Here is a 27,319-nt window from a genome sequence, read left to right as displayed (position 1 = left end):
GCTGCCGCCTCCAAGGCCGCGGGCTCCGCTGGCAAGCTCGCCCCCGCGGCCCTTGTCGGTGCTGCTGGCCTCCTCGCCGCCCTCATCTAAAATCTAGACACCTCATAATGCATTTGCGGGTTAAGCGTTAGAACATCCTTGCAGGACGCATGTCCCGCTGCAAACCGTGTCTCGGCAAAAGCTCGCACGCACCGTTCCAAGACGCATGTCACGGCAGTTGCGGGCGGTGAAACGCCCGGGGCATCTCTCGTCAAGCTCCGTCACAAAGTGGGAGACTGCCGAGCCTAAAGAAGTGCGGGAGCGGGTTCCGCGTCCCAACGTCACGATCAAGCTCTGCGCTCACCTCTGCTCAACTTACCTTGCACTCCTTCTACGATACACTCAAGCAGCCGGCACTTATAAGCCAGCGCGGCGGATCGCCGTCGTGAACCACATCACGGTGACTCCGTGGCGTAATTGGTAGCGCTTCAGATTCCAATGACTGGGATATACACACGTATTCCTGAAGGTTGTCCGTTCGAGTCGGGCCGGGGTCGGAGCCTCTCGATAGAGAGATTCCTCTTTTTCACTCGCAAGGAGTGGCTCTTGGAGTGGAGAGAGGACGCATCAAGGTGTCGACGATGTCGTGAGGAAGACATGGAGTGGAGAATGCGCCCCATCGTCACGCCAGACAGTCCCAGCGCGCTGATCGCAGACGCCCGAAACATGACCCAGGCACCAACATGCCCCATCTTCGCATTGTCCTTCTAAAGCCCTCCGCAGCGGTGCCCCATGAGCAGATCGACGTTCACAACAGGTGTCTCGTGACCTATTCCTAGAATCACAGTGCGTTGCAGCGGCCGCAGCAATGTCTTCGCCTTGGAAAGCCCCCCAGAGCAGAGTGCTGACCGAGACTGTAATCGGGCCGGTGAGATTGGACTATTGGGCGTTGGAAGACGGAGAGCGGTCAATGGGCGGAAGCAAATCGGGCATCGGCAACCATTCAATATCCGTGGCTCGTGGGTCTGGTCATGGACATGGACGCGCGCAGAGCCGGAGCTGAGCGCTGGCTGGGCTGGGCGGTGACGACAACACCGGCAAGAGACACCTAGACACCGCGTTGCCACTTGCAGAAGAAGTTGGTCGATCCGGCACTTCCTTCTTGCATCCTCAACATCATCCACCATGACGGCCACGCAACCCACCCAGCGCGTCACTCGCTCATCCGCCGCAGCTGCTACCTCTGTAGAGCAGCCCAAGTCCGTCTCGGCCCCTAAGGAGGGCGACGTCACAGCCCATCTCGAGAATGAGGTGAGTCCAACCTCGAGCTCAGATCCTCCTACCATCAACAAGAGCAACATCTGTCTCTGCGGACAGCTGCACAAGCTCTATGACTGCCTCGAAAAGCTAACCACCCAGCTCGCCTTCTACGCGTCCTACCACAGCAACCCCGTGAACAAGGCGATCCACTTCGTTTTCATTCCGCAGATCCTGTGGTCCGCCCTCATCTTCCTCGGATACCTCAACCTGCCCGGGTTCACCTACGTCGATGTCGGACCGGGACTCACCTTCCGTCCGTCGGTCGGCATGCTGCTCGCGTTCGCGTTCCAGTTCTACTACATCTTCCTGGACGAGTTTGTTGGCGTGAGTATTGGGCTGGCCGCCAGGCCTGCCCCTATCTGTCATCGGTCTACAGACTGTCTGCCAGGCCTGGACGGGTGCCCAGAAGCATCATCAAAGCTGCCTGAAAGTTTTGCCCAGCTGACTCCCAGGGCACCTACATCCCCGTCATGGCCGCGCTGTACCTGACCTCGGGCTACCTCGCGAACCACAATCCCGCGTGGCTCCCCCTCGCGACGGCGTTCACGGACAAGCCGTCCGCGCTCCCCTTTGCGCTCTTTGTCCACTTCAACGGCTGGTTCTGGCAGTTCCTCGGACACTTCAAGTTTGAGGGCCGCGCGCCGGCGCTCTTTGACAACCTGACCCAGGGTGAGTCGTCTTTCGGCGAGGTCGGGTGAGGCCGACGGCCGCGGGCCGAGAGCGCCAACATCCTTTGACCACAATCCATCTGGTCGGCTGGACTGGTTGGCGCATGGACCGTCTGCGAAGTAACTTTGCAGGTCACCTGCTCCTCCTCGCTACAGAGGCTGCGACGCGAAGCTACTGAATAGGACGCCAAAGCTGACGCCCCCAGCCCTCGTGACCGCGCCGTTCTTTGTGCACATTGAGATGCTCTTTGGTCTCTTTGGCTGGAACCCGTCGCTCGAGAAGCGCATCATGAACCTGAGCGCCAAGCGCATCGTTGCCATGAACAAGGCCAAGCGCGCCAGGGGCAAGAAGGCCGAGTAAGAGTCTACGTAGTCGTCTGATGCCACTCGTTTGTCAATTGCGTCGTTGTTTCCTCGGTGCTGTGAAGTGAAGTGTGTGTGGGATGGGTTGGAGGAGACGGCGCGTCGAGCTCGCGCTATCGCGCCATCGCGCTCGCGTGTTGTCATTAAAATGTGCATGAGTCTAGGCATTCTACATAATCAATCCTGATGGCTCGCGCCACTCCCCCTCCTGTGCGGGAGGGGCGGTTCGTCGCGCGCCTCCTCCTCGTCGCCAATCGCAAAGCTGTAGTCCTGCGTAAAGCTGTCCCCCTCTCCCGCATCTCCGCTCATGCCCAGTCCACCGCGACTGCCGACCGCACCCCCGGCACTCCCCGGGCGCGCCGCCCGCACGCGCGCAATGACGTCGTTGACGACACCGACGCCGCGCGTCTGCGCCCAGTTGAGCCCGCTCTCGAGCGCGTGCTCGAGGACGGGGCCCTGTGCGTCGCCCAGCGCGCCCAGCGGCGTCCACTCGCCCCACCCCTCTGTGCTGTCGCGGCGGAGTTCGCGCAGTTCCCGCGCCTCGGCCGCCTCCCTGTGCTTCTCCGTCGCTTCGTGCCGGAGCACATCCTTGATCGTCACCAGGCCCTGCAGCTGGCCCTCGCTCTGGACCAGGATGACGCGCGGGCCCATGCGCCGGAACAGCTGCAGCACAATCTCGAGCGGCATCTTGGGCGACACCGTCAGCGGCGTCTCGTCAACGTACTGCCCGAAATCGACGCGGTCCAGCCCCCGCCCGCCGACACGCCGCCGGCGGGTGTCTCGCGGTCACTGAACGTGCACACTGTGTCCGGGGACAGGGCGTAGGAGCGGCGGACGCGGTCGAGCGCAAAGCGCAGCTCGTTCTTCGGGATAAAGCCAATGATCGTCCGGTCCGTCTCGGTCGCGACGACGGGGAAGCCCTGGAACGACGAGCCCTGCACTAGTCTCTGGAGTTCGGACAATGGCAGGCCAGTGGATGGGATCACGACGAGGTCCTTCCGCATAATGTGCGCAATGGGCTCGTTAAACCCCTTGTCGCCAGACTCGGCGTCGTCCTTCTCCAGGAACGGGTAGCCGTTGAACCGGATCATCTGGTCCGCGATACCGCCCTTGCCCACTTGGTCAGAGACAGACTTGGTCACGAGGATCACGATCTGCGGTTAGCTTCGCAGGGATAACATTGAGCTTACCATCGTCGGCAGGATGTACGTCAGCGCACCGGTCAACTCGAACATGATGACGACGACCGTGACGGTGAGGCCGGTGATGCCGGAGAGCGCGGCGCCGGCACCGAGGAACGCATACGTGCCCGGCGTGATGCAAGGCTGGTCGGGCTTGCACGCGCCAACGAACCAGGGCGCGTTCGGGTACGACCTGCTGTCAGCTACCGACTCCTGCCCTTAGCTCACTGTTCTATCGCCTTCATGACGATGCCGACGGCGCGGCCGAACGTCGCTCCGACAGCCATGGACGGCACAAAGATACCGGCGGGGACCTTGGAACCGTAGCTGATGATGATGAAGCCGATACGCAGCACGGTGGCCAGCAGCAGCGACCAGACCATGGACCACTGGCTGGATGCCTGGCACAGGCCGTCGTGGTCGCCGCCGCCCTCGCACTCGCGGAACAGAATCGACATCATTTCCGTCATGTCGATGCGCAGGAAGCGGTTCAGGTAGCTGATCACCGCCGTCAGGACGGCGAGCGTGACGGCTTCGGCGACGCCGCGGTTCGCGAGGTGCTTGCGGCGGAAGGCGGCCATCTGGATGTTGAACTTGGACACGAGCGCGCCATAGAAGCCCTGATATCAGCTACGGGACGTCGGGGACTAGCTTACACCAAAGATGCCGAGGAGGATGTAGGCGGGTATTTCAAAGTAGTGCCAGTCGCGGTCGTAGGAAACCTGGAACAGGACCAGCTTGCCAGTGCGGAACGGGTCCATGGACTGAATGTCAGCTTTCGAGCCCACTGGACTAGCTCACCGAGAGGAAGAAAGTTGCCACCAGAGCGCACACAAAGCTCCGCCACATTGTCCGCACGCTGAACGTCTGGTTCATCTCTTCAATCGAGAAGAGCACACCGCCGATCGGGGAGCCGAACGCGACAGCGACACCTGCCGCGCAAGAAGCCGTCAGAAGCTCGCGCATTTTGGCTGAGGTTAGTTACGACTCCGGCAGCTGTAACTCACTGTGGCTGGCTTTATACCGAGGGAACAGTCGTCCGACGACGTTACCAACGCAGGAAGCGACATGGACCGAAGGACCCTCCTTTCCGACAGCGAGACCGGATCCAATGGAGAGAGGCTGTTGTCAGCTCGAATAGCGGCACGAAAGCTTACCAGAGTCATGCTCTTGATGACCAACGTCTCGAGGCCGAGATAACTCTTCATGATGAAGCCACCGATGATGCACTTGATCTCCGAGATACCCGACCCAGCAGCATATGGGGCAAAACTCCGAACCATGTAGGCAGCCGTCCAGGCGAAGAGACCCTGTCTGTCAGTTATGGATCCGCGCGGTGTAACTCACAGCGAAGAAGATATAGGCCAGCCAGGGGAGGGGCGGGAATGATCCCCAGTCATGCCACTCGTCGCACCCTCCGTCCTCTGCAATCTCGAGACAGCAGAACTTGCGGCCGAGGTACCAACCGTTAGTGCAATGCCCCAACCTGTAGTCTGCGAGCCATCCCGTCAGGATGGACATGAGCGCTGAAATGACACCGATGATCGCACCTAGGCCCGTCAGCGCAGCTCGCGCAGCTCTGAAACGTGCTGAAACAGCGACGTGTCACTCACCGACGAGCGTCAGCACGACGTAGCTCTCTCCTTCTCGGAACGCTCTCCGAAGACCACGCCACACGGCGCCGGGCGCTCCTTCTAAATTCTCTAGTCGTTCAAGGACAGACCCTGGTTTCGGCAGATATGTTTTCGGATTTCGGTCTCGGAGCGAGTCCTGGATCCAGTCTGGGGGTCAGCTGGAGCAGTAATAAGCAAAGAGCTGGGTACGTACCGACCGTACTGAAGTCTTCATATCGCCTGGGAAGTCAGAGCCAACTATGTCGTGACCACTCACCTGATCTGGTCGAGCTCAATCTCGTCCGGAACTTGGGCGACCGCTGGCGTGAAGGACGCCTCTCGGGAGTCGCCCGGAGCGTTATCGGGCTGATTCGAGGGTGGATAGGACATGGCGGTTCAAAGTCCTCTTCCACACGAATGCAAATTGTGTTGAAGAGGCCGCCCGTGCGTTGTTGTGATGAATGTTGCAGCGGTGGATATGCACTTTTGGACGCGGACTAGACCTTGGCGCCAGGTGTCATGCAGGTCACGTCGGCGTCATTGATCGGGCAAGGGCGGCAACGGCGGTGGCCAGGGAGCGAGCTCCAGGTGTGCCAGGTGTGCCAGGTGTGCCAGGTGTGCCAGGGTGAAGCTCGGACCCGCCACGGGAGATAACACACGTGGTCTCACGTAATCTATCAAGTGCCACTCGTGCTAATTCCGGCCCTCAGCGAGGTGGGGCTGTGACCGTCCATCCACTCAGCTAAGCACGCCCATCGCCGCCGCCATCTCTTGTCATCACCACTGTCATCTATCCCGATTTCCTCGTGACCCATTGACTCGTTCGTCGAGCCCGGAGCCATCCAGTACACAAGAGCCGCGATTTCGAGACCTCATCGTCCGTGTTCGCGCTGTTCTACAGTGGCTGCGGTCCTGGAAAGAACCATTGGAGTGTGTTGAGAGAGTCCCGAGTCTGGATCTCCACTGCTTTGGATCTTCTGATCTGTGCGGCGAACGTGCCATCGTGTTTATAGCTGTCTTGACCTTTACTTTCTCTTGCTGGCGAGTCGAGTCTCGAGGTGCGACTTGAGGTTCAGAGGCCCTTTGAGGTGGGACAAAAGCATTCTAAGACGACACATGGAAGCAGCCCTGCAGGCTCTACGAAAGTACGCGTACGCATCATAAAACCATCTGTAGGGGATTACAACTCACACGTACATTCCTCTGCCTCCCAACAACAACACCGCTACACGTCTTCCTTTCCACCCCTGCCGTTCGCGTACCGCCTCGTCTTCCTGCTCGCTCGCCCGTCGAACCGTCCTTGATCGCCCCCTTCCCTCCGCTGTCAACCTTGATTCCCGCACCTACAGCACAAGCGCGGATCAGCTCGCCTGGCTCCAGCAACAGCTTGCATCCCACCCAATACTTCCTGGGCAGTCTCCCGAAGACTGGTTGCACTGGCGAACTCGTGTCGCTGAAGGCATGTCGGAGATTGAAGCACTGCAACAAGTCAATGCGTTCAACCCCCTGCCGCACCAGCAACAGCATCTTCAGCTTCACCCGCAACCGCAGCAGCCCGTGCATCACCCGCAAGTCCAAGTTCACCAACCAGTGTTCACCCCGGTTCAGCAGTCTGTCTCGGTCACACCAGTACAGAGTTTCACGCCGGAGGGCATTTACAGTGAGTACGAGTCTAGTATTGACGTTACGTTTGACCAGCCTGCGGACCAGGCGAGTACTGCGGCACTCGGAGAGGTGCTGTTGATTATGCCATTACCATTTGTGACTTCCTTCCTCTTGCACCTGATCCTGATTTGAACGCGTCGACGAACGCAGAGATACAGATTCGCGCACCGCACACAGCGTCGCCTCGCCGCGGCCGTAGAGGCGCGAGCGTACAGGCGGCTGCTGCATGCGGAGCGTCGGGCCTGGCTCACCTGTCGTGACCTCGCGCATCGCACCGTGGGAGTGCACAGGCACAAAGCCTGCACGGCGGGATCAAATTGGTTTGCCACCCTGCCTGGATGCTCGCAGAGCTCAGCGCACCTATCATGGCAGGACGGGTCATGCCCGCCTATCCCCCCTCCCGGCAAGTCCAGTCACGTGACAGTGCCCCCGACACCCCTTCGATACCTTTGTGGCAGTGGCTGACCAGCAGACCCGATCGGTTACAACCACCTACAGCAACAACTCTCTCAGCAACTGCAACCCCAGCAGCACCTGACCCCTCAATACCACGGGATGTCATATGGCATGCACCCCACTGGGGCGCACGGTGCCGCGGGGCCGTCCTCCTCCCGCGTCCACGCTCCGACTCCTGTGCAAGTCAAGGCGGAGCCCATCGAGATCGATCAGGAGCCGGTGGACATCAAGCCTCAGATCCAGGAGCTTATGAGGGATGCCAAGATTGACTTTAGTCAATCTAGTCCTCAGTCGAACGGATCAGCCGTTCCTCCAGCCGAAGTGAAAGACGAGAAGCCTTTGGTCGAGGTCAAGCCCGTCGTCGACGTGGACATGTCCTACGACTCTGGCGCCAGCACACCTATCACCGGTGACTCGTCACGAAACGGTAGTCCCGCTGTCGGTCTGCCCCCCATCGATAGTAGTACTGTTCCCGGTCCCTCCCGCCGTAGATTAGAGCCAGTGGTCCTGATCCCCCGAAGAAAACGTGGGTCCGTGGCGTTGGCCTCCGAAGAGGAAGTGAAAAGATTCGTTAACTCGGGACGTACAGACTCGTCCTCGATCGTCAAGAACGCCACTCAAAAGACGTACGACGGCTCAGAAGAGAGCAGAGCGATGATGCGCGAGATCCACAAGCTTCTTATCCCCGGTGTCCTGCAGCAGAACAAGCCAGGACACCTCTTCAAACACCTGCGGTTCCGTGAGGATGATGACGGCAACGAGCGCCCGCCCTTGTTTGAGCCTACACCACAGCAGCTCGCCAATATCATGACCGAGCTTTCGCAGCACGCCACTGCGTCTTACTTGGCCGCTATGGGCGACAGCGACAGGTATACGGAGATGTTCCGCGTCTGGCTCAGAAACTCGATCCGCGAACCGGAGAAGTGGGAAGTCTCGCTCGCTCCCATTCTCAACGTGCTCAGCCGCACGGACATGCCCGTCAACTACATCCAGGAAGACTTCAAGATTGGCCGGCTCGCGAAGAGGGCGGTCGACAAGGCCATCGAGGCTAATCTCTTCACGACTCCGCAGATCCGCAAAGCGTACGCCAAGTACGACAACTACTGCAAGGAGGTTCTCTTCCCGAAGAATCGTCGGAAGTCTCTCGACTCGGACTCGGAGGACGATACGCCGCAAGTGACGAAGAAGCGCAAGCTGGACAGCAAGCCTGCTGTTCCGACCAGGTCAGCGCCGACTCCAAAGCCCTCCGCAGCTTCGGGTAGCAAGGTGCCCGGCCGCGCAGATATGTCTTTCTTTGGCGCGAAGTCCGACAGCGCCTCAGCCGCCGCCAAGCCGAAGCCAAAGCTGCCAAACTTCACGAAGCGGGCAGCAGATGCACCTGTCCCGGCGACCAGCTCTCTGCTGGCCTCGACGATGAAGATGCTGAAGAAGGAGGACCCGATGACCAAGCCCGCTGCCCCGCCGTCGCGACCGTCGCCTGCAGCTGCCGCTCCTCCTCCCCGGCAACCGGCCAAGCCGGCCGTCAAGCTCAACAAGAAGGGCCACGCCGTGCGCTGGGTCGACGAGACACCAAGCGCCGGTCGCGAGTTCGAGGCGATCAAGCTGTTCAAACAAGAGCCGCACGAGATGGAGCGTCCGTACTGGCTCCAGGACGTGAGTGAACTCAATCAATTCAGTGTTGACCAACAGGAGGGCGTACAGGGCATGTCTGTCCACGACCTGGACACGCAGGAGGGACAGCTCATGCACCAGTCGCCGGTGTACGATGATATCGAAGAGGTCATCGAGTGGTATGAACCGAAGCGTGAGTTTTCGCGGTACTGCCCATAACTGACGCCAGCCTATGCGCACGGACAGTCCGAAGAGCTGCCAGCCCCGACGCCCGAGTCCGAGGTGCAGGCGAAGCGGGAGTCCTCCTCCCAGCCGATCAGCTACATCACGTCAAGCGACATTCCGCCGTCCCCGATCGAGTCGACGGTGCGCGTCGTGACAGCCGACACGAGCACGCGCAAGATGCACGGCGTGCGCGCCGTCACTCCCACTCCGCCCGGAACAGCCGGCGACCAGGCGCAGAACCGCGTCTCGGACCTGCTCAAGAACTTAACGGGTGCGTTACCTGCTGCGGTCGCGCCGTCCGCGCCAGCCTACGGCGGAGGCTACGACTACAACGCGCAGTACTACCAGAACCCTCCCTCGTATGGCCCTTCGGCAGGACAGTCGCAGGCCCACGCTCCGGGCTGGAACGGAGGATACAACAATCACAACCAGCACCACAATCAGCAGCACAGCCAGCCTGGCGGCTGGAACCGCGACGCTCCCGGATACACGGGAAACCGATGGTCGCGCCCGCAGCCCAAGAAGCCGTGCAAGTTCTTCCGCATGCACGGCAACTGCAAGCTCGGCAACCGGTGCAACTTCCTCCACTCATAATGCGCGGGTTGTCGTGGAGCATCCACAGTCGCTCCGCCTCACCACTTCTCGCACTCACAACGACAAGAAGACTGAATGTACGAAAGAAGAACCCGCACGCAAACAACTACAAGCATTTCCACACTATTCCGCACGTTTTTCGCACCAGCATGATTTGCATTTTTCATAGTCTAGTCCCCAAGCACCTCGCCTTTAGCATGTCTCGCGCCCTTGGCGCAATGTATATAACAGGGTCTCTTGTTACGCTCCGGTGCAGAGGGAGGTCGTCGCAAGATGGCGCTGTCCTCAGCGTGAAGCGGTGAGTGCTGCGGTCGCTGCGAGCATCGCAGCACTCTTCTGTGACGTCTGTTGTGTGATCAGCGAGATTCCACAGCCCAGATCTGGATCGAGATCCAGGATCGTGAATGCGCTCATCGTTCCGGCTCCGGGCTCGCTATTGTCGTGTGAGCGGTGTTGGTGTTGTGTGTTTTATGTGATTGTTGCTTCTCGAATCCTATATGAATAGACCCCAGCCATCCATAGATAAATGTTATGCTCTGATTTTATGTGAACTCTATGTTGGATGATCTGCGTTCTGCCATCTGTAGATTACTTGATGTGAACGGCCATGATGCACAACCGTCCGTTCCTGTGTTGGAGATGTGGAGCATTCGATCGTCGTGGATCTTGGCAGAGGCGGAGAAAGGCGGTGCGCGCGACTGACTTTTTCGCGCCGACCGAGCGAACTCGGGAACAAGGAGAGAAAGTGTGCGTTGCAGCCACGTGAATGTCCTGTGGATGAATAGGGAGGCGCGCCCCTCAGGGCCTTCCTGCTCGGTCCAGAGTTCAGGTAAGCGGACCAGCCAGATTTCTGCAGTCGCGTCAGACCGGCGCGATGGGCGTAGCGCCTGCACCAGAACGGGGCATTCGAGTCTGGCTGTCCTGCAGGACCATCGCCCCAACTCAGGCCAAACTCAGGCCCGCCAGGACAACAGACAATGGACTGAAAGGAAAGCGTGCGCTCGACGCCTCCCGCGCACCGCTCTCGCGCACTCGCGTCTACTCTTGATCCAACGTTCCAGCGACCCGGTGCTCGGGCGCTCGGGCCCTCATCCGTCCTCGTAAGCAGAGTAGGTGCCCTCGACAAACCCCACTCCCACTCCCTCTTCCCATCGATCCCATCATTGCATTGTCCTCCTCACCTCTCACCCTCCCCCTCGTCACCTCTCGACACACCTCGCCAGCCCTCGCCTCGCCTTCTGTCGATCCGACGATCTTTTCGCTCTTTACCTCCCTCGTCGCTCTTTAATACCCCCTTCACTTCTTCTTCTTCTCCCTCCCTGCTGAACGCCGAACGCTCTCACGTCATGCTCGTCAAGTCCCTCCTTCCCGTTTTCCTCCTCGCCGCGCGCGTCTATTCGCAGGACGCTGCCGCCGAGGACACCGCCCCCGCCGTCTTCGAGGGTGCCGACACGCCCTCGTCTGAGGGCGAAGCCGTTCCCTCGCCTGCCGGCGACTCGGCGCCTGAGGCCGAGCCCTCCGCTCCCTCCTCTGGCTCTGGCTCTGGCTCCTCCTCCTCCTCCGCCTCGGCCGAGGTCGGCGTGACGCCCAACGAGCCCTCGGGCAGGACCGTCGCCAAGGTCGGCGACAAGATCAAGATCCAGTGGGACGCCGGGGCGACGTGGACCAACATGACGATCCAGCTCAAGACGGGCGCGAACCAGGTCATGAAGGGTCTCACTGTTGTTGCCGAGGGCGTCGATGCCACCAAGAGCAATGCTTACGAGTGGACCGTACCTGACGTCAACCCGTACTCCCAGATTTACTTCTTCGAGTTGTGAGTAGAGTTTGGTGCGCCGTCGAAGGCGGCGCCGAGGCGGGTCTGAGGTGATGAGGAAAGGCTAGACTTGTGCCCGTCCCATACCTCGCTATCGACATGCCAGAGCTAACAGCCAGCACGAACAACGGCCCCGACCTCCAGCCCGCCACCTGGACTACCCGCTTCACTGTGAGTGCCGCCTCATTGTGCTTTCTCGTGCACCTCTTCTTCAAGAGATCGATATGATCGATCGACAAGACTCGTCAGGGCAGGCACGCTCGATCGGATGTTTTGGCTTTGGCTCTTGCTTCGAAACACAGAACCAGATTCCGGCCGCAGCATGTTCATCAGATCCGCAGCGATGGAACAAGCAGTGCGCAGTGCGCAGTCATCGAACCGTGCCTCCCTGTTCTCCCTTCTCACTCTACACCGTCCCCCTCTCACCTTCTCACAATCCTGATGAACACTGGCTAACTCTAGATCGCCTCGCCCAACGGCGAGACCACCCCGCCGCCCAAGACCGAGACGGCCGGCTCCTCCCTCATCGGCTGGGGCATCGGCGCGCTGGCCACCGGTGCTCCTGCCCCCGGTGTCGCCGGCGGCGCCTCGGCGACGCCTACGGGTCCCTCCCGTCTGGGCGCTTCTGGCTCCGCCACCCCCGACGCCGCCGTCAACGCGGGCGTTTCGGCCAACGACGCCTCGGCTACGGGATCGGCCTCGGGTTCGGGTTCCGCGTCTAAGAAGGACGCGACTGCCACTACTAAGCCCAGCGGATCGGCCTCGCCGGCGCCGAGCTCGGGGGCGGGCAAGCTCGTCCCTGGGGCTGTGCTTGCGCTCGCCGCGGTTGCTTTCTTCGCCTAAACCTCTTAGCTCCACTCTGTATCTCCCTCTCTCTCTTTAGATCTCCTGAGGACTGAAGAGGGAGAGGGAGGAGCACTGACTAGACTGATATGACGACTCGACGTACACTTCTGTTCACATGTTCAGCACTTCTTCTCATCCGCACGCATCTCCCCTGTCATCCCTGTCATCCCTGTTTGGGCATATTGGTAACGACTATAAGTTCCTTATGCAGCCTATAATCTCTTCTTCGTTGTTTCTGTGTCAATGGGCGGAATGGGCGGTCCGCGACGTCTGAGAGGCCAGTATGCCCGGCCGATGGGGGGTCTACGAGGTAATCGAGTCGAGTCAGTGGTAGCTAGCTAGCAGGTAGGCGAAAAGCAGGCAACGTAGTTGGGTTAGAGTGTCAGTCTGTCCTGTCCGCCGGAGGGAAAGAAGGAGAGCGGTCAACCATCGATATACACGTCCGCGGATAGGAACACCGAGATGCTGCTTTATGAAAGAGGCCGGCGGTCGGGCTTTGATGTACGAAAAACTGTCATTTCGAGAGAGTGTGGGTATCCAGACTACCCAGCTTGAGCGGGAACTTTGATAGTCGTCTCGTGAGAGAAGATTAAGAGGTGGTGTGAAAATAACCCCCCAGTCCACCCTGAGTGCGCTTCGTCCCTCGTTCGTGCTCCGAGTTCGTATGATACATCTTGCTTTTGCCTCTACGATGACTGTCTAGTTCTCTGTATGTTACATGCTGCATGCTGGGAAGGTGCTGTGGAAGAAGCGCCGTATGCTTGCGGAGTGTTCATGCAATGCTGCAAACTTTTGAGGTGTGAGTGTCGGGTTGCTTCACGGCGAGCCCGTCGATGGCAGCACCGCCGATGCCAGAATCGGCGCCTGCGTTGGTGGCGTGTACATCTCCCCAAACGTCCTGAACAGCGTGTCGAGGTACTCGTCGACAAACTGGGCCGCGAGATTGTTCCGGTGCCTCGAGCTCGAGTACGAGATGAGGGTGCGGCCCGTCTCGGCGTAGGGGGTGGGGATGCGGCCCACCGTGCCGTTCTGCGGCAGCATGAAGTCGTGGAGGTTAATCTTCCAGCTGCGCGGGGCAATTTTAGCCAGCTCGTTCACACGCGAGTTGGGGGCGGGGGCGAAACGGTCCGTCGCGCCTTTGGCGAGGCGGCGGCGGTTTGTCGTCAGGAGCGAGAGGATCTCCGCCTGCGCTGGGCCAGCGGGCTGCGCGTGGCACTCGTGTCCGCAGCTGCAGAGTGTACGAGAGGCAATGTCGGAGACGGGCCAGCTCTCACCTCGGCGCTGCAGTTGCGAAGGGACACCGTCCACGCGAGTGGTGTTAACCCAACGGTGCTCATTCAGCGCGCGCAGCGACATTGCCTTCGGATCGGCACCGCATTCGAGGAACACCTTTGCATACTCCCACTCGCCGGCCATGAGGAGTGCCCAGACTGCTTGACAGGCGCGGTATGCGCTTGTGGGCAGATGGTGGTACACAAAGTGCAACATCGAGGGAGCGGGCAAAATGTGATCGCTAAAGACGACGAGCCAGGGATCGAACGGTGCCTGGAAAGCCAGCGTGAAGGCGTACGGTGCATCGGGGCGGAAGTAGAGCTCGTGTAGGAAGAAGAGGAGTGCCTCGCGCGTCTGGAGGAAGGCGGGCAGCTTGAAGAACCACTCGGCTCGCTCGTCGTTGTCCTTGCACCGATTGAAGGAGCGGGTGGAGAGAAAGTACGCAAAGCATTGGCGCAGCGAGAGTGCCGGTGGCGTGAAGAGGGAAAGAAGCGTCTTGGAAAGAACGGGCAGCTTGGAAGGGAGAAGGAAGTGGATCTCCATCAGAAGCTGAGGTCAGCTTAACAGTCCCCAATGTCACAGCTGATGGAGCGCAGGTGACTCACCTCGAGGGGAAGCTGCTCGAGCTTTGACTTGCCGCGAATGGGTGGCGGGAGTGTTCGGGATGGTGGGAGGAGAACCGGGGTTGGCGGCTGACCGTTGGTGGGGTCATTGCGCTTGAGGGAAAACCTGCCGCGAGGCATAGATGGTGGTTGAAGAGTAATGGGGTCTGTTGAAAGAAAAGGAGAGGTGTTGGGGAAGGCGAGCGTTGACGATGTGTGAGGAGGAGATGTCTGTAGACATGATGGACATGGCGTGTGGGCGGGTGCAAACCAAGTACGGATCAACTGGATGACTGGGTGAGCGGAGTGCAGCGAGTGCAGTGAGTGAGCGAGTGTTTAGAGGTTCCTGGAATGCATTGGACTGGCTGTTGTCGAACAGCGGACGTCGAGTGCTCAAGAGGGCGCAGTTGACATCGCGTGGCTGGCCGTCAACCGGACACCGCGACTCCGCGCAGTCTGCTCGAGCGATCGGGTCACGGACCACATCAGCCTCTGATCGTCGTCTGCTCCCTTGGAAACTACCTTGTCTTCATCTGTTCAACGATCCCGTGCTGGATACTGTGGATGACTGGCCGCAGCACTCTTGCACACTGCAGTGTAGCCTACTGACCCGGTGTCTCCAACTGGCTTCTCTCACCAGCGCACCACACCGGATGCTACGTACACCATTGGGCCTTCACATTTCCTTGTTTACTCGTAACAGGACACTATGCATATGGCTGCAATCCAACTGAGCCTTCATCTACATGACTGCTAAACTTCCTCCTAGGACCACAACCCATCTCTCACAACAAGCGGTTCTTCAAGTCGAGAACGTAAGCGACCAGGAACTCACGCGTCATGGAGACTCCGTGCTGGCAATCCCTATCGCAGCGCTCGAAGTCCTCCATGAGCTCAGAAAGAGGGTGCGCATACTTTCCAATCGTGCCATTGAACGGCATCATCCAGTACTTCATGAATCTGCACGACCCAAAGGCCACCTTGTCCATGGCGTACTCGATCTCGTCGTCGATCTCAAGGATGTGGCGGGGATGGTCGACTGAAGCATTGCCGTTCACCCGTTCCCACCTGTTGGTGCTCAGATCGTGGATCTTGCCCTGGAGCAGCTTCACGGCTTGCGCTGGCTTCACGTTTTCACTTGCCATGGCCAATACGCTGTGCGCCAACACGTTCGCGGCCTCCGCCCCAGCATCAAATCCGCAGCTGCACACAGTGCGCTCGACATCTCTATTCTTCCAGGCCAGCAGCCGCTCGGAAGGATAGGTTTTCGAGACGCCTGAAACACCCTTGAGCTCCGCGCATGTGGCGGCGTGGAAGACGTCGTTCGGTGCGAGCGTGGGAACAGCGCCGACAGAGAAGAGCTGCTCGGCTCGCCGGACGCGGCCTGCAGTCAAGTCCCTCACCGCTGCTTCTGCCAGCAGGTAGCTATCAGTCGGATATGTGTGATAGATGAAGTGAACGAGCTTGTCGGGCAGCGTGGCGTCCTCGGCGAGGAAGAAGTGCGCGGGGTCGAAGAACGGGTCAGACAGCAGCTCCTCCTCGTATGGCGCTCCTGGCTCCAAGTACATAGCTGCCACGAAAGCCTCAACAAAGTCCTCGGTGTGGAGGTAAGCTCGTCGCAGGAACCAGATTGTACGGTCCGCGTTCGATGGCTGCAAGTGGAGGGAAGGCGCAGACAGGATGTACTCGATAGTGGGCCACAGAGGTAGGTTCGGCGGAGAGAAGTAATGCAGGAGCGTCTTGGAGCACTGGGGCAGGCGACTGGGGCACGAGAAATGGATATGGTGGAGAATCTGGAGTCAGTTCAAGCTGTGGATGACAACAAGTCACCTCGATGGGGAGTCGCTCGATTGCCGAGCGGCCGGGTACAGCTGGCGAGTCCGGGGTCGTGGGCTGGCAGAGCCTCCTGCGCTTGCTGCTACGGGTATTCGGAGGCATCGTGAAGCGAGAAATGGACAACAAGATGAAGGGAGGAGTGGGTGAGTGAGTGAGTGAGTGAGAAAAAGGAAGAAGAGACGATGACACGAGTGTCGAGGTGTGCGTGAGTGGACTGTGTGGAGGCAGAGGGCAGAGGGCGCAGTCTCAGTGCTGGGGGTAATGGGCGCAAAGATGCACACTCTCGCCACTCGAGGTCACACTTAGCGTGTCCACCATTCGATTGCCTTATCTGCCTTACTGCGAGGTTCGAGGTTCATGGTATCGAAGCTTGTCCATCATTGTTCACACTACGCCGGCGCGACCTTCTTTCCATCACAGAACGTTGACATGCAAACATGAGGAAAACAAGGGTATTTACAACAGAGAAAATCAGAGCTCAGAACAATCTGGTGTTTCCTAGGTTCCATCAGGCTCGGGGCACGTGTAGTCCCAAGACGTCTTGCCGCACTCGCCGGGGTTGAGGTCCCACCAGTCATTCACGACGCGAGCGACAGCCTCGCGGGCCGAGATCGTTTGTGTCTCCATTCTGTTGTCAGCTCACCTATCCATGGAATCCTGCTCACGTTGAAACCCAAGCCTCTTGGGCGGCGAGGTACTCGAGCCCCTTGACGGGCGAAACAGGGGCGTAGTTGGGGCCAGGGCGGAGCTCGGGGTAGCTCTGCCAGAGCTTGCGGTAGACCCACGTTGGAGCCGAACCAAAGATGTCTTCGAGGTCCTTGTTCGAGATCTTCTCGCGCGAGAACAGCTTGACAACCCACTCTCCCGAGCCTGGGTACGTTTCGCTGTGGTATGAAAGCGAGTTGAACCTCGGAGCCGGTGTACGGCCGGTGCGGTGGTAGTAGTTGGAAGTCAGAATCGTAGTCGGCACAGACGCGTCCTCGGGCAGACCGAAGTAAGCTGGTGAGGGGGTGCGCTCCGTCGTCGTCAGAAGCGTGACATGTAGGTTGACATAGTCCTGGCGTCTGAGAAGTCAGCTATATCCACCCACCCTGGCAGCTTACGGAATGGGGACGTCGAAATGAGCTTCCAAGTCCTTGCTGACGGGTGACAAGTGCCAGGGCGCAGCGAAGAAAACCTGGTCGTACGCGTCCTCGCTGCTGTTCGTGGTGACCGTGAGACCCCGGCGGGCGTCCAGCTTGATCTCCTCGACGACTGTGTTGAGACGCAGCTCGGCGCCACTCTCCTTTATCATGCCCTCGAAGAGCTTGTAGTTGCCCTCGGCGATGGACGCTGCGCCACCTGCCGCCAGTCCAACAGCGGCACCGAGCGCGTGAATGTCGATCATGTCCTGCGCATACTGGACGTTAGCTCTGTTGAACTTCTCCTAGCTCACGTTGACTCGTGTAGTGCCTTCCATGACTTCGGTCATCCAGCGGACATTGACGCCGACCTCGTTGAGCGCCCAATCCTCGCCACTGCGCGAGGTGTAGCTCATGCCAAGTCCTGCAGAGTCGGCAAACTCGGAAACAGAGTTGACAATGCCACGCGCTGCAACCCAGTTCGCATCGTACAGATTGGCGAACTTGCTCTTGAGCCTGTCCACGCTGCGCTTCTGGTACCATGGCGACAGGGGCCCGTAGCGTCGCAATGCGGCGAGCGTGTCCCACCACCCTGCGGTGCGCGACTTCTCCGCAGACGTCTGGAACAGGAACACGGACCCGTCCCAGATTCCGGTACCGTCCTCGGCGAAGCCGGGGTTCGCCATGGTCAGGTTGTAGCGCTGCAATGTCAGCTGGGCTTTGCGGGGAGGGCAGCTGGACATACCTTAGCGGCTGCAACGAGATTCTGGTTGGCGGAGACGAAGATGCTCGCGCCGAGCTCGACGTGGGGCAGCTTCTTGTCCCCATGCGGATACACCACTGTGCTACCTGAAGCGTCAGTTGCGCAATACATGTGCTCTAACTCACGCCCGCCGACATAGTCGTTCTTCTCATACACGACGAGGTCGCCCAGAAGCTCTCCTTTCTTCATACCCCGCTGCAGTTCGGCCTCGCGCGCTGCACGGTTGATGAACATGGCGGCGGCAGCGCCTGAGGCTCCAGCACCGATGATGGCAACACGCTTGGGCCGCACCTCGGCGGTATCGATGGGATGGGCCGTTTGGTCATTGTTGAAGACAGCTTGATCCTGCTCGGCGGCGACGTGGGTCGCCACCAGCGCCAGCAGGATGGGGAGCCAGCGCATAGTAGGAGAGTGGTGAGGCGAACAAAGAGAATTTGCGTTCACGAACCAGCCTCTTTGGTCCTTTGAGTTGCAGCGATCTGGCGTCAAAGGCGCGTCGCCGGGTGGTCGTCAAGAAGCAGACATGTGGACAGAACGCCCCGCGATGACGTTATCGGCCACTGACCAGATCCGGTTCGGTCGCTCATTAGAAACCGAGGTATTCACCGATTAATTACCTACGCCCTATTCTGAATTTGCTCCCGCTATTAACCTCCACTTTGCCACCCAAAGTCGCGAACACCAGCTTCGAACGTTGTTTTCGTCAACCGATCGATCGCATCCACATCACACCTCCTGCGCAAGATGTCCGGCATCTCGATCTCGCTGGGCAAGACGCCCTCAAACATGGAGCTCCTCATGGCAAAGGCCAAGGGCGGACCGGCGAAGTCTGCCAAGCCTAAGCTCGCCTTCGACGATGATGACGATGACGACGATGCGCCCGACACGCTCGGCGGTCCCTCGACAAGCTCTGGCGGTCTGAAGAAGCCGAAAGGCAAGTCAAAGCCAAATCTTCACGAGCCTCCGGAACGCAAGCCTGCTGCCGAGAAGCCGGCGCTCCTCTCTCGTTCCGAGCGAAAGGCTCAGGAAGCTGCTCTCGCGCTCGACGCAAGCGTCTTCGACTATGATGGCGTTTACGACACGATGAAGGCGGCCGAGCGGCGAGTGGAGGAGGCTAAAGCAGCTAGCGAGGACAAGACGAAACCGAAGTACATCGAGAGCTTCCTGGCAGCCGCGCAGACTAGAAAACTCGACCGCCTCCGCGCCGAGGAGAAGATGCTGCAGCGAGAGCGTGAGAAGGAGGGCGACGAGTTCGACGACAAGGAGAAGTTTGTCACCGAGGCGTACAAGAAGCAGATGGAGGAAGTGCGCAAGGCTGAGGAGGAAGAGAAGGCACGCGAAGGTGAGTCTCCGCAGCTACCGTTCGGAGGGCATAGCTAATTGGTGCAGAGGCGCTGAAGAGGTCGAACAAGGGACCAGGACTCACGACACTGTACAAGTCTATGCTCGACAGCGACGAGGCGAAGCATTCCGCCGCCATGGCCGCCGCTTCTGGGCGCGTTGTTGGACCGTCACTTCCTTCTGGGCCGTCGCTTGCCATTAAGCCACCGACGAAACGCGATGAGGACGAGGCGGACGAGGAGGAGGAGTATGACCCGATGCTCGCGCGCGAGATGAAGGCCGCCGCTGCAGCCGAGGCGAGCAAGGCGAGCGGCAAGGCAGTCGAGGTGAATGACGACGGCGAGGTGGTTGACAAGCGGACACTACTGAAGGCGGGCCTGAACATCACCAAGAAGCCCTCGCCTGCACCATCTTCGCTTCTCTCCGGCCAGCGCTCGAAACCGACAGAGAATGACCAACCTTATGTCTCTCGAGCCGTCGGTACCGCCGCCAGCTACAAGGAGCGCATGGAGCGCGAGCGTCGCCGTCTTGCGGAGCAGGTGCGCGAGCAGGAGGAGCGTCGCCGTGCGCGCGAGAGGCAGGAGCAGGAGGAAGCCGAGGAGCGTGCCCGCCGGAGGAGAGAAGGTGCGGACGGAGAGGCGGAGAAGAGGAGACAGGAGGCGCGTGAGCGGTTCCTCGCCCGCAAGCGGGAACGCGAAGCGGCCAAGGAAGGAGCGAACAAGAAGCAGAAGGAGAACTAGATTTGCATCGACAGTGTACGACAGGGAGATGTACGGACATGTACTTTTAGCCACACTGCGGTGGCCAGGAGCCCACCTGGCAGTGCGCTACACGAGCTCCACGGTGGGACACCGGAGGCACGCCTCAATCTCGAACTCCCGCCAGCCGATTTCCTGGACATAAGTTGGTGTGTCGATGATGCGCAACAGCCGCTGTATGTCCAAGACGGCGCGCTCGCACTCGGGGTCGGACAGAGGTGCAAGGAACCGTGGGGGCTTAAGGGACGCAAATCTCTCAATCATGCTCTTCAGCGAAGCGGAGCTCTTGGTGAATTTTTTGGGCCGGTTGGTACTCGTAGGGGCGCCCGACTCGAAGGCGAGCTGCTCCGGATTCACGATGGTGACTTTGGCGCCGATTTGGAGGCCGCGCAGGACGAACGGGACTACACACTGCCTGGGGTCGGAGAAGCCGGCCAGCACGCGGGTCACGCTGGTGGTCCATGGGCACAAGATGATGACAATCTCCTGGACAGGCGGGGTGTAGACTTGCACGAAGGCATACTGAAAGCAGGACGCCGTTTGATTGATGACGAGTTTGCGAGTGTGTTTCCTGGAGCATAACGGCCGGTTGCCTTGCTGCAACTGTTGTGGTGTTCGGGCGTCTGAGACTCCTGTCACCAACCGGCACGGATGTGAATCATAATTCTCATCCAATCTTCGACCCGGCCGAGGCGCCTGGGAGAAGATGATCCGGTCGATATGGGCAAAGGCACAGGCATAGTCCAGGTTGGGAGCGTGCAGGATGACGGTATGCAAGTTGGGCAACGAGCCAAAGATGCGCTCAGTCGGCTGCAAATCGACCAGAGCAACGAGGTTGAGGATACGGATCGACGAACCAATGAAGCTCGGCATGAAGAGGAATGGATTCTCCGGGCCGTCAGTCTCCTGTCCCTCTACATTCCCATCCGTGCGCTTGAGGTGAAGGGGCGTCAAGCTCAGAGTCACCTGGGGGCTGCGACACGAGCGCACCATCCACAGTTGCCGCGCCGACTTGCCGGGCATCCTGGGCCCGGTGAACACCTGGACCTCCGCGAAGCGAGCAAGCAGCTCATCGATCTGCCTGCGCCAGTCCTTGCACACGAGCCGGAGGTGAGACGCATTCAAGTCGGATTCGACGTAGAAGTCGAGGATGAAGTCGATCAGGTGGGGATAGTACGCTGCGTCGAACAGTCTGATCTCGTCAGCAAGGAAAACAGGCACGCACGGTGCTCACGGCTGGGACTGCGCTTTGTCGCCGTTCGAGGGACGCTGCCGGTTCCTCATCAGCGTTATTTGGCTGTGCGTGGATGGCGGGAGGTGTTGCAACGAGAGGGGTAACGTTCTGGAGGAGGTATTTGTGGTCGAGACAGACAGACAAACTACGGCGGGGGAGAGTGTGTCCAAGCATTGGGACCGCTGGTCGTCGCGGATCTCCGTGCGGTTGTTTTACACATTCTCGGGACGCCAACTAAGGCCAACACATTGCAACGGCGCTCCAGAAGATGCATCAAGCTCCCTACTAACCTGGCTTTCGCGTTTGGCTTCTCAAGTCCAGTCTCGTGCGCACTACTAAGGCTCACAGGGTTCCAATCGAGCATGGCTTCGAGTTGAAATGCCTCCCACCCTATCTCCTCGATGTAATCCTGCGCCGACTTGAATCGCAGGAGTTGCTCCCAGCACTCCACCCTCGAACGCTCGCACCACCGCCTGAGATTGCTACGTACAAGCTCGACAAACTGCAGAGCGCCATACACGCTGGTGGTGGGGTACCGTCCTCCGGGCACGCCTGTGCGAAAGTCGAGTTGCTGGATGTTCACTACCGTGACCCTCCGTCCGTCGAGAAGCGCTCTAGCAGCAATGGCCGTCGACCCATAGCGTGGGTCCTGTCCACTGGGAGATTTGGGCGGCATTGTCCAGGGATGGAGGATGATGACGACCTCTTGCACAGCAGGCAGCTTTGAGATGATGCCCGTGCGCCCTATCTCCCATTCGGGGTCGCGCTGGTTGACCACGATCTTACTCGTGTGTGGTCCTGGGCAGTCGTGGCACCTTATCGGCGTACTCAAGAAGCGATCCTCAACGGGGCTATCCATTATGATCCGTTCAGTGTGCGGGAGAGCTCCTATGCTGCGCATGAAGCGGCCGAGCCCGAACCTCACAGTGCGTAGATTGGGCAGACCACTGATGAGCAACTTCCACAACCACTCGGGTTGATCGAACTGGATGTCTGCCACTTCCATCACATGTCCCAAGCCATCATGGGACACCAAGTCTTCTAGCTGAATGCTGACAATCCTGGGAGCGAACTGTACAGGCACAGTGCCCTCGGCGAACAGTGCATGGGGTGCGCGGGCGGACCTCACCTGCCAGAATGCGGCCTTGTAAGACCCCTCGTCAACCTTGCGATCTCCCATAAGTGCGCTGATTGAGACATGCGCTGCAAGCTTGCGGTCCACCCGGCGCTTCCATTCCCTGCAAATGCTCCTCAGCGTTGCTGCGTCCTGATCGATTCCATAGGTTACGATCGCCTCGACTATGTGAGGAAAGTAGGCGGCATCGATCACACTGCTTGTCAGTCGCTCTCTTCAAAGGGTCACTCACACTTAGGGAGTTTGGGGGCACAGCTTCGGGTTGGGGTCATCAGAAGACATTGTCCAAGATGGGTTATGGGATGAGTGATCCGGCAATAAGGGGATAGACAGCTGCTGTAATATAGGTCACCGATTTGTGAGGGAGCTCTTCTCATGAGAGCCGGCCGTCGCACTAGTCTCCGTAGCAGCATCCAGCCTTCCGGTGCTCGCGGTCAGTGGAAAAACACAAGTCATCCGCAACTGCCTGTGTGCACGTTAAAGTTCCCATGGAATGCACCGCATGCACATCGCTGCTACGGACAGCGGCAAGTGCGTTGCGGGTGCGCAGCCCAAGCCGGATGAACACGATCCGCTCCCGTGATCTCCTCGCCACTCGCTACCAATCAAGCATGCTCTCCAGTTCGAATTCGTCGGACCCAACAGCGGCGGCATAACCCCCAGCCGTGCAGAAGTGCAACCGCCCTATCCAACTTTCGACCGAACCGTGACGTCTCCTTGCTTCCTCCCAGAGGAGATTCGCGAACTCCATCGCCGCGCCCTTCAGATTCGGCGAGAAATGACTGATGTACGCGCCAGTACACAGGTCGATGTGCTCTGGGTTTACGACCGTGACATGGCTCCCGGTGCTGAGGGCATGGGCAGCGATGACAACTGCAATCGCTTGTGGGTCGAGTGCGAGGAAGCAGGGCGGCTCGGTCCACGGGTGCAGGATGATGACGACCTCCTCGGGCTGCGGTCTGCCGAAGAGTGCGCCAGAGGGGTAAAGCTGCAACGCCGGCTTGGTCAAGTTGATGACGAGCCGCTTCGTGTGTTGTCGTTTACAGTCCATTCTCCGGCACGGGGCCGGCGATGGCCCTGACCCTTGCGGCAGGTCGATTGGGTCGCTAACGACTATACGCTCAATGTGCGAGAGCCTCCCGACGTTGCGCAGCAATGATCCAGCCGCCAGCCTAACGGTGTGAAGATTCGGAAGCGCATCGATGAACTTGAGGTAGTGGTAGTCGGTGTCCAAGAGAGCACGGACGTCGACCGCGTGGATTCCCTCCCGCCTTTCAGCTGTCAAGTGTTCCAGGGGGTCCCTCCCAGTATCGATCGAGCGCTGCAGAGGGACTGAGGACATTGTCACGAACAAATGCGGTGGGCGCGCGGTGGTGAGCTCCCATCCATTGTCGCCCCAGAAGCGGCCCTCGATCTCAACTTCGGAAATCAAGACGTGCGATCTGAGCCGCCTGTGGACGCGATATTTCCAATCTCGGCAAACTTGACTGAGCACCTCGGCGTTGTCCCTGGAGCCGTAATCCAGAATAACATCGATGATGTGTGGGTAATAGAGGGCGTCGATTTGGCTGTAGTGTCAGTAAGCTTCCCATCCTCAGTCACGGTAGCGCTCACCTCGCGCGGTCTTCGCTCTCTTCGCTGCGAGTCCGCTTGTGTCCTACAGTCATGTTTGTGAGATGACTCTTGTTGATGTGATGGATGTAGAGATTGAAGAGGAGCCCGTTGTTCAATGTTGACGAGCATTGTGCCGCGGCTTAACAATTTGGCACTAACGACCAAGCCATATTGGTCCTGCCACTGTCACACGGTTGACTCACAACGACCCATTCTATGCCCGTTGAGACCGCAGCTATTGGCGAACTTGAAGTGGCAAAGCGGGAGTATGACCCTAAGTGGGCTCCAAGTCGGAGCCGGTGAGAGGGAGTCAGTAGTCGCCGACCCTCGCACCACTCTCGATCTCGAACTCGCGCGGACCGATCTGGGCGACATACTCTTCCGTCGTCAGGAAGCGCAGTTGCCCAGGTTTGCCGAAGAACATGCCGACGCCGAAATGCTTGAGGTCCTGGCGGATGAGATACTCGAGCTCCTCGTCCGCGTTCTCGGCATCGGGGAAGTTGCCAGTCTTCTCGCCCGACACCAGATCACGTTGTTCGGCGTTGACAACTGTGACGCGCGCACCGGCGACCATGGCCGCCGCGGCGATCGCGCGTACCGTGAACCGGAGATCCTGTGGCTGGTCGTCCCCTGTGTCTCGCAGCACGTCGGGAATGATCATCCATGCGTGGAAGATGAGCACGACTTCTTCGAGCCCCGTGCTGCTGTCGAAGGGCAGAGGGCCGCCGCCCATGACTGTATCGCGCAAGTCGGGGAGGTTGACATTTACGACGATCTTGCGAACGTGCGGCCGGGTACAATCTGGCGTGCATGTGACCTTGCTGGTCGGGTCGTCTCTAATGGTCCACATCGGGCGGTCCTTGAAGATGACTCGGTCCACGTGCTGGAGGTACTGCAAGTTGCTGAAGTTGACGCTGAGTCGGATCGTGTGGAGATTCGGAAAGCCTTGCACAAGCTTAAGGCCGAGAGACGGATGGATGTGGTCCGTACCCAAAGCGTAATCCAACACCTCGACCATCTTGTACAGGTATGATGGGCGGAGTTCGCGAAGGACGTCTCTGCCCAGATCGAGCGAGTAATAAAGCGGTTCAGACAGGCCGAAGTGGATGCCCGGGCGCAGACACGATCGTACGGCGAGACCAACATCTGCGCGCTCCAGAAGACCGCGGAAGTAGGGCCGCAAGCCGCCTATCTGGATCCAGAAGTCGCGCACCTCTACGTGTCGGGCTAAATCTCGATCGATGCGAGACTTCCAGTCCTTGCACACGAGACGGAGGGCTGAGACGTCATAACTGTAAGTCGCCTCCTGCAGTATTGAATCGATGATCGACGGAAAGCTAGCTGCATCGAGAAGGCTGCCAGTCAGTATGTCATCAGTACAGTCACCCACACAGCCGTGTCAGAGCTCATCGAAGTGAAGAGTGTTGCGCGATCAAGAGTTGCATCGGATCGTCCACGCCAGCTACGTCAGCCAGCCTGGTACTGGTTGGTCTAACACCGACTGTGGGGCCCCATTTCGACCAAGGATGAGGGAAGAACGACGGAGAAGAGCCGCAAATCGATGCTCCAAACGCCCAGGCGGACTATGGCAGTCGCAGGAGTAGTGTTCCCGTGTTTGCCCTCTTTCCTCCACTTACAGGCGCGACCGGCACGCAGGCGCAACTGGCACGTATCAGACGATCGGACAATGAAGAAGTGGGACCGTCACCGAGGTGCAGATTGGGATCCGTCTCGCCTTGCCCAACCAAATGCCGAAAGCTTGAGCTGTCTAGCCTGCTACCCGCTGTTTCTGGAGCGATCGCTCAAGACAGACCGCAATGTCATGTTCGGATGTTGGCCTTCCGACGCTTGGTGAGCTCCTTCCAACAGTGTCCAGGGATTTGTAGCTGCGAAAGTGATCGTTGCGCGCTAGTAGATGTCCTTACGGACTCCTTGACAGCCAAGCTAAAGTCCCCAAATGCTTCGGTCGCCAGAAGCTTGGCTGCAGAGCACGTTGGATAGTGTAGTCAATACAGCTGGAACGCAGGCAATCGAGCTCCTTGGTGGTTCAAGGACCGCGGTGTACCTTACTGGCATTGCGGATGTGGATGTACGCTCGGATCGCGTGGTGTCTCACCCCGATTAGATAAAATGTTGTCGGCCGGGCTGCGATCGCATGTGGCCGCTGTGGGTCAACCCGGTGTACTCTCCGACTTGGAAGACGCTCACGCTGAGGGCCCGACAATTCAGTGAGGAATCGCTCTCGGAATCGCACACACCGAGAGGTACGCCTAGCATGCGCACTCTGGTTTAGAGTTGGATTCGGTTATAGCTTCGATGGCATCTTGCACAGGGGCAGGGGGCTCAAACCCGGACACGGTGTCTGTCTTGAACTCCGACGACATTTCTAAGCCAGCTGACACCTGGCTGAGACATGAGCATGCGAGCACAGACCATATCGACCCCGATGGGGAGACGATTCCAGTCAGCGGATAGAGAATATCCGACCGCTCATCGCGGGGTCATCCTCTTCGGCTGTAATTCATTTCCATGGTACGGTATCTTGGGTGTTCTGCCACCCTGACTCTTCTGCGCAGCATACATACTGGGCTCCAATTGGGAGCAGATGCCCCTTAACGGCGAGCGGCAACTACTGCGGGACAGAGAAGCAAGAGCCGAAGGACAGGCACAGGAGGTGGGGGAAAGAGAACAGCCTTACAAGAATGTGGAACGTCTCGTGTTCGGGGCAAAGCTCAATGTGGGGGAGCGCCGCCCAAGTATTCAGGCGCAAGGTCAGGAAACTTCAAGACCCCGTGGGCGCTCCAAAGGGTTCACGTTCACGTCCTTCAGCTGCGGGCAAGCCCACTTGCTTGGGATGTCTATTTCGGGGGTGAAGACCACCCCACCGTGCGGTGAGTACTTCATGCGCATTGCGGTATGTCTGTGTCGTGCGGCTTCTTCCCTTCGTCGGTTCTTCAGCTACCGATCAGGCTGCGAGACATAAGCTACAGTGCGTACCGGAGCTTCCGCACGGCATGCACCGCGAGAGATGCATTATCCAGGATCAGAACCACACAAGTCAGGATATTAGGTTGGGCGCCTGAGCCTCAAGGTTAACTCTGGTTGCGTATTCATCGGCTCGGGGACCTGAGCACTCAATCGGAGTCTGAGACTCTGCAGTCCAATGCCGGAGCATCTGCACCGGAGCGGCTCGAGCGTGTTTGCAAGTGACACAGATCCGGATGGAGATACGTCCCCGTTCCAGCTCTCCCTGGTGTGCCAGTAGCGAGACGCCGCATATAAGGGCTGATGGGCAGGGGTCGCGTC

General features: G+C 59.2%; 10 protein-coding genes and 1 non-coding gene across 11 annotated transcripts; 5 read left to right on the top strand and 6 right to left on the bottom strand.

Annotated features, from left to right (window-relative positions):
- The first annotated feature begins 441 nt into the window (after positions 1–441).
- On the top strand, positions 442–536 carry A1Q1_t246. Its single transcript has one exon. It is a non-coding gene; the product is annotated as a tRNA-Trp (tRNA).
- A 628-nt stretch (positions 537–1,164) lies between these two features.
- A1Q1_03768 (endoplasmic reticulum protein) lies at positions 1,165–2,328 on the top strand (the record flags this gene model as incomplete). Its single annotated transcript, XM_014323123.1, has 3 exons — positions 1,165–1,623; positions 1,752–1,968; positions 2,174–2,328. The coding sequence occupies 3 exons, from the start codon at positions 1,165–1,167 to the stop codon at positions 2,326–2,328; spliced, it is 831 nt and encodes a 276-aa protein (XP_014178598.1).
- Positions 2,329–2,507: 179 nt separating this feature from the next.
- Positions 2,508–3,523, bottom strand: A1Q1_03767 (voltage-gated chloride channel; the record flags this gene model as incomplete). The annotated part of the gene is made up of 3 exons (XM_014323122.1): positions 2,508–3,053; positions 3,134–3,463; positions 3,521–3,523. 3 exons carry the CDS (start codon positions 3,521–3,523, stop codon positions 2,508–2,510), a joined length of 879 nt encoding a protein of 292 aa, XP_014178597.1.
- Positions 3,524–3,735: 212 nt separating this feature from the next.
- On the bottom strand, positions 3,736–5,514 carry A1Q1_03766 (chloride channel, Gef1p; the record flags this gene model as incomplete). Its single annotated transcript, XM_014323121.1, has 8 exons — positions 3,736–4,104; positions 4,168–4,275; positions 4,334–4,443; positions 4,519–4,633; positions 4,859–5,061; positions 5,125–5,292; positions 5,339–5,346; positions 5,402–5,514. The coding sequence occupies 8 exons, from the start codon at positions 5,512–5,514 to the stop codon at positions 3,736–3,738; spliced, it is 1,194 nt and encodes a 397-aa protein (XP_014178596.1).
- A 1,830-nt stretch (positions 5,515–7,344) lies between these two features.
- A1Q1_03765 (uncharacterized protein) lies at positions 7,345–9,675 on the top strand (the record flags this gene model as incomplete). The annotated part of the gene is made up of 3 exons (XM_014323120.1): positions 7,345–9,049; positions 9,103–9,222; positions 9,302–9,675. The coding sequence occupies 3 exons, from the start codon at positions 7,345–7,347 to the stop codon at positions 9,673–9,675; spliced, it is 2,199 nt and encodes a 732-aa protein (XP_014178595.1).
- A 1,346-nt stretch (positions 9,676–11,021) lies between these two features.
- Positions 11,022–12,334, top strand: A1Q1_03764 (uncharacterized protein; the record flags this gene model as incomplete). The annotated part of the gene is made up of 3 exons (XM_014323119.1): positions 11,022–11,491; positions 11,560–11,662; positions 11,954–12,334. The coding sequence occupies 3 exons, from the start codon at positions 11,022–11,024 to the stop codon at positions 12,332–12,334; spliced, it is 954 nt and encodes a 317-aa protein (XP_014178594.1).
- Positions 12,335–13,153: 819 nt separating this feature from the next.
- A1Q1_03763 (uncharacterized protein) lies at positions 13,154–14,352 on the bottom strand (the record flags this gene model as incomplete). Its single annotated transcript, XM_014323118.1, has 2 exons — positions 13,154–14,158; positions 14,215–14,352. The coding sequence occupies 2 exons, from the start codon at positions 14,350–14,352 to the stop codon at positions 13,154–13,156; spliced, it is 1,143 nt and encodes a 380-aa protein (XP_014178593.1).
- A 644-nt stretch (positions 14,353–14,996) lies between these two features.
- A1Q1_03762 (uncharacterized protein) lies at positions 14,997–18,333 on the bottom strand (the record flags this gene model as incomplete). Its single annotated transcript, XM_014323117.1, has 6 exons — positions 14,997–15,972; positions 16,713–17,111; positions 17,151–17,437; positions 17,483–17,869; positions 17,914–18,008; positions 18,057–18,333. 6 exons carry the CDS (start codon positions 18,331–18,333, stop codon positions 14,997–14,999), a joined length of 2,421 nt encoding a protein of 806 aa, XP_014178592.1.
- A 342-nt stretch (positions 18,334–18,675) lies between these two features.
- Positions 18,676–20,012, top strand: A1Q1_03761 (uncharacterized protein; the record flags this gene model as incomplete). Its single annotated transcript, XM_014323116.1, has 2 exons — positions 18,676–19,273; positions 19,321–20,012. 2 exons carry the CDS (start codon positions 18,676–18,678, stop codon positions 20,010–20,012), a joined length of 1,290 nt encoding a protein of 429 aa, XP_014178591.1.
- Positions 20,013–20,099: 87 nt separating this feature from the next.
- Positions 20,100–24,066, bottom strand: A1Q1_03760 (uncharacterized protein; the record flags this gene model as incomplete). The annotated part of the gene is made up of 6 exons (XM_014323115.1): positions 20,100–21,208; positions 21,256–21,299; positions 21,555–21,673; positions 21,755–22,502; positions 23,002–23,967; positions 24,014–24,066. The coding sequence occupies 6 exons, from the start codon at positions 24,064–24,066 to the stop codon at positions 20,100–20,102; spliced, it is 3,039 nt and encodes a 1,012-aa protein (XP_014178590.1).
- A 257-nt stretch (positions 24,067–24,323) lies between these two features.
- On the bottom strand, positions 24,324–25,031 carry A1Q1_03759 (uncharacterized protein; the record flags this gene model as incomplete). Its single annotated transcript, XM_014323114.1, has 1 exon — positions 24,324–25,031. One exon carries the CDS (start codon positions 25,029–25,031, stop codon positions 24,324–24,326), a length of 708 nt encoding a protein of 235 aa, XP_014178589.1.
- Between the last annotated feature and the right edge of the window lie 2,288 nt (positions 25,032–27,319).

The sequence above is a fragment of the Trichosporon asahii genome (assembly GCF_000293215.1).
Source record: "Trichosporon asahii var. asahii CBS 2479 unplaced genomic scaffold scaffold00066, whole genome shotgun sequence".
NCBI lineage: Eukaryota > Fungi > Basidiomycota > Tremellomycetes > Trichosporonales > Trichosporonaceae > Trichosporon > Trichosporon asahii.
This window is presented reverse-complemented; position numbering and strand designations above follow the sequence as displayed.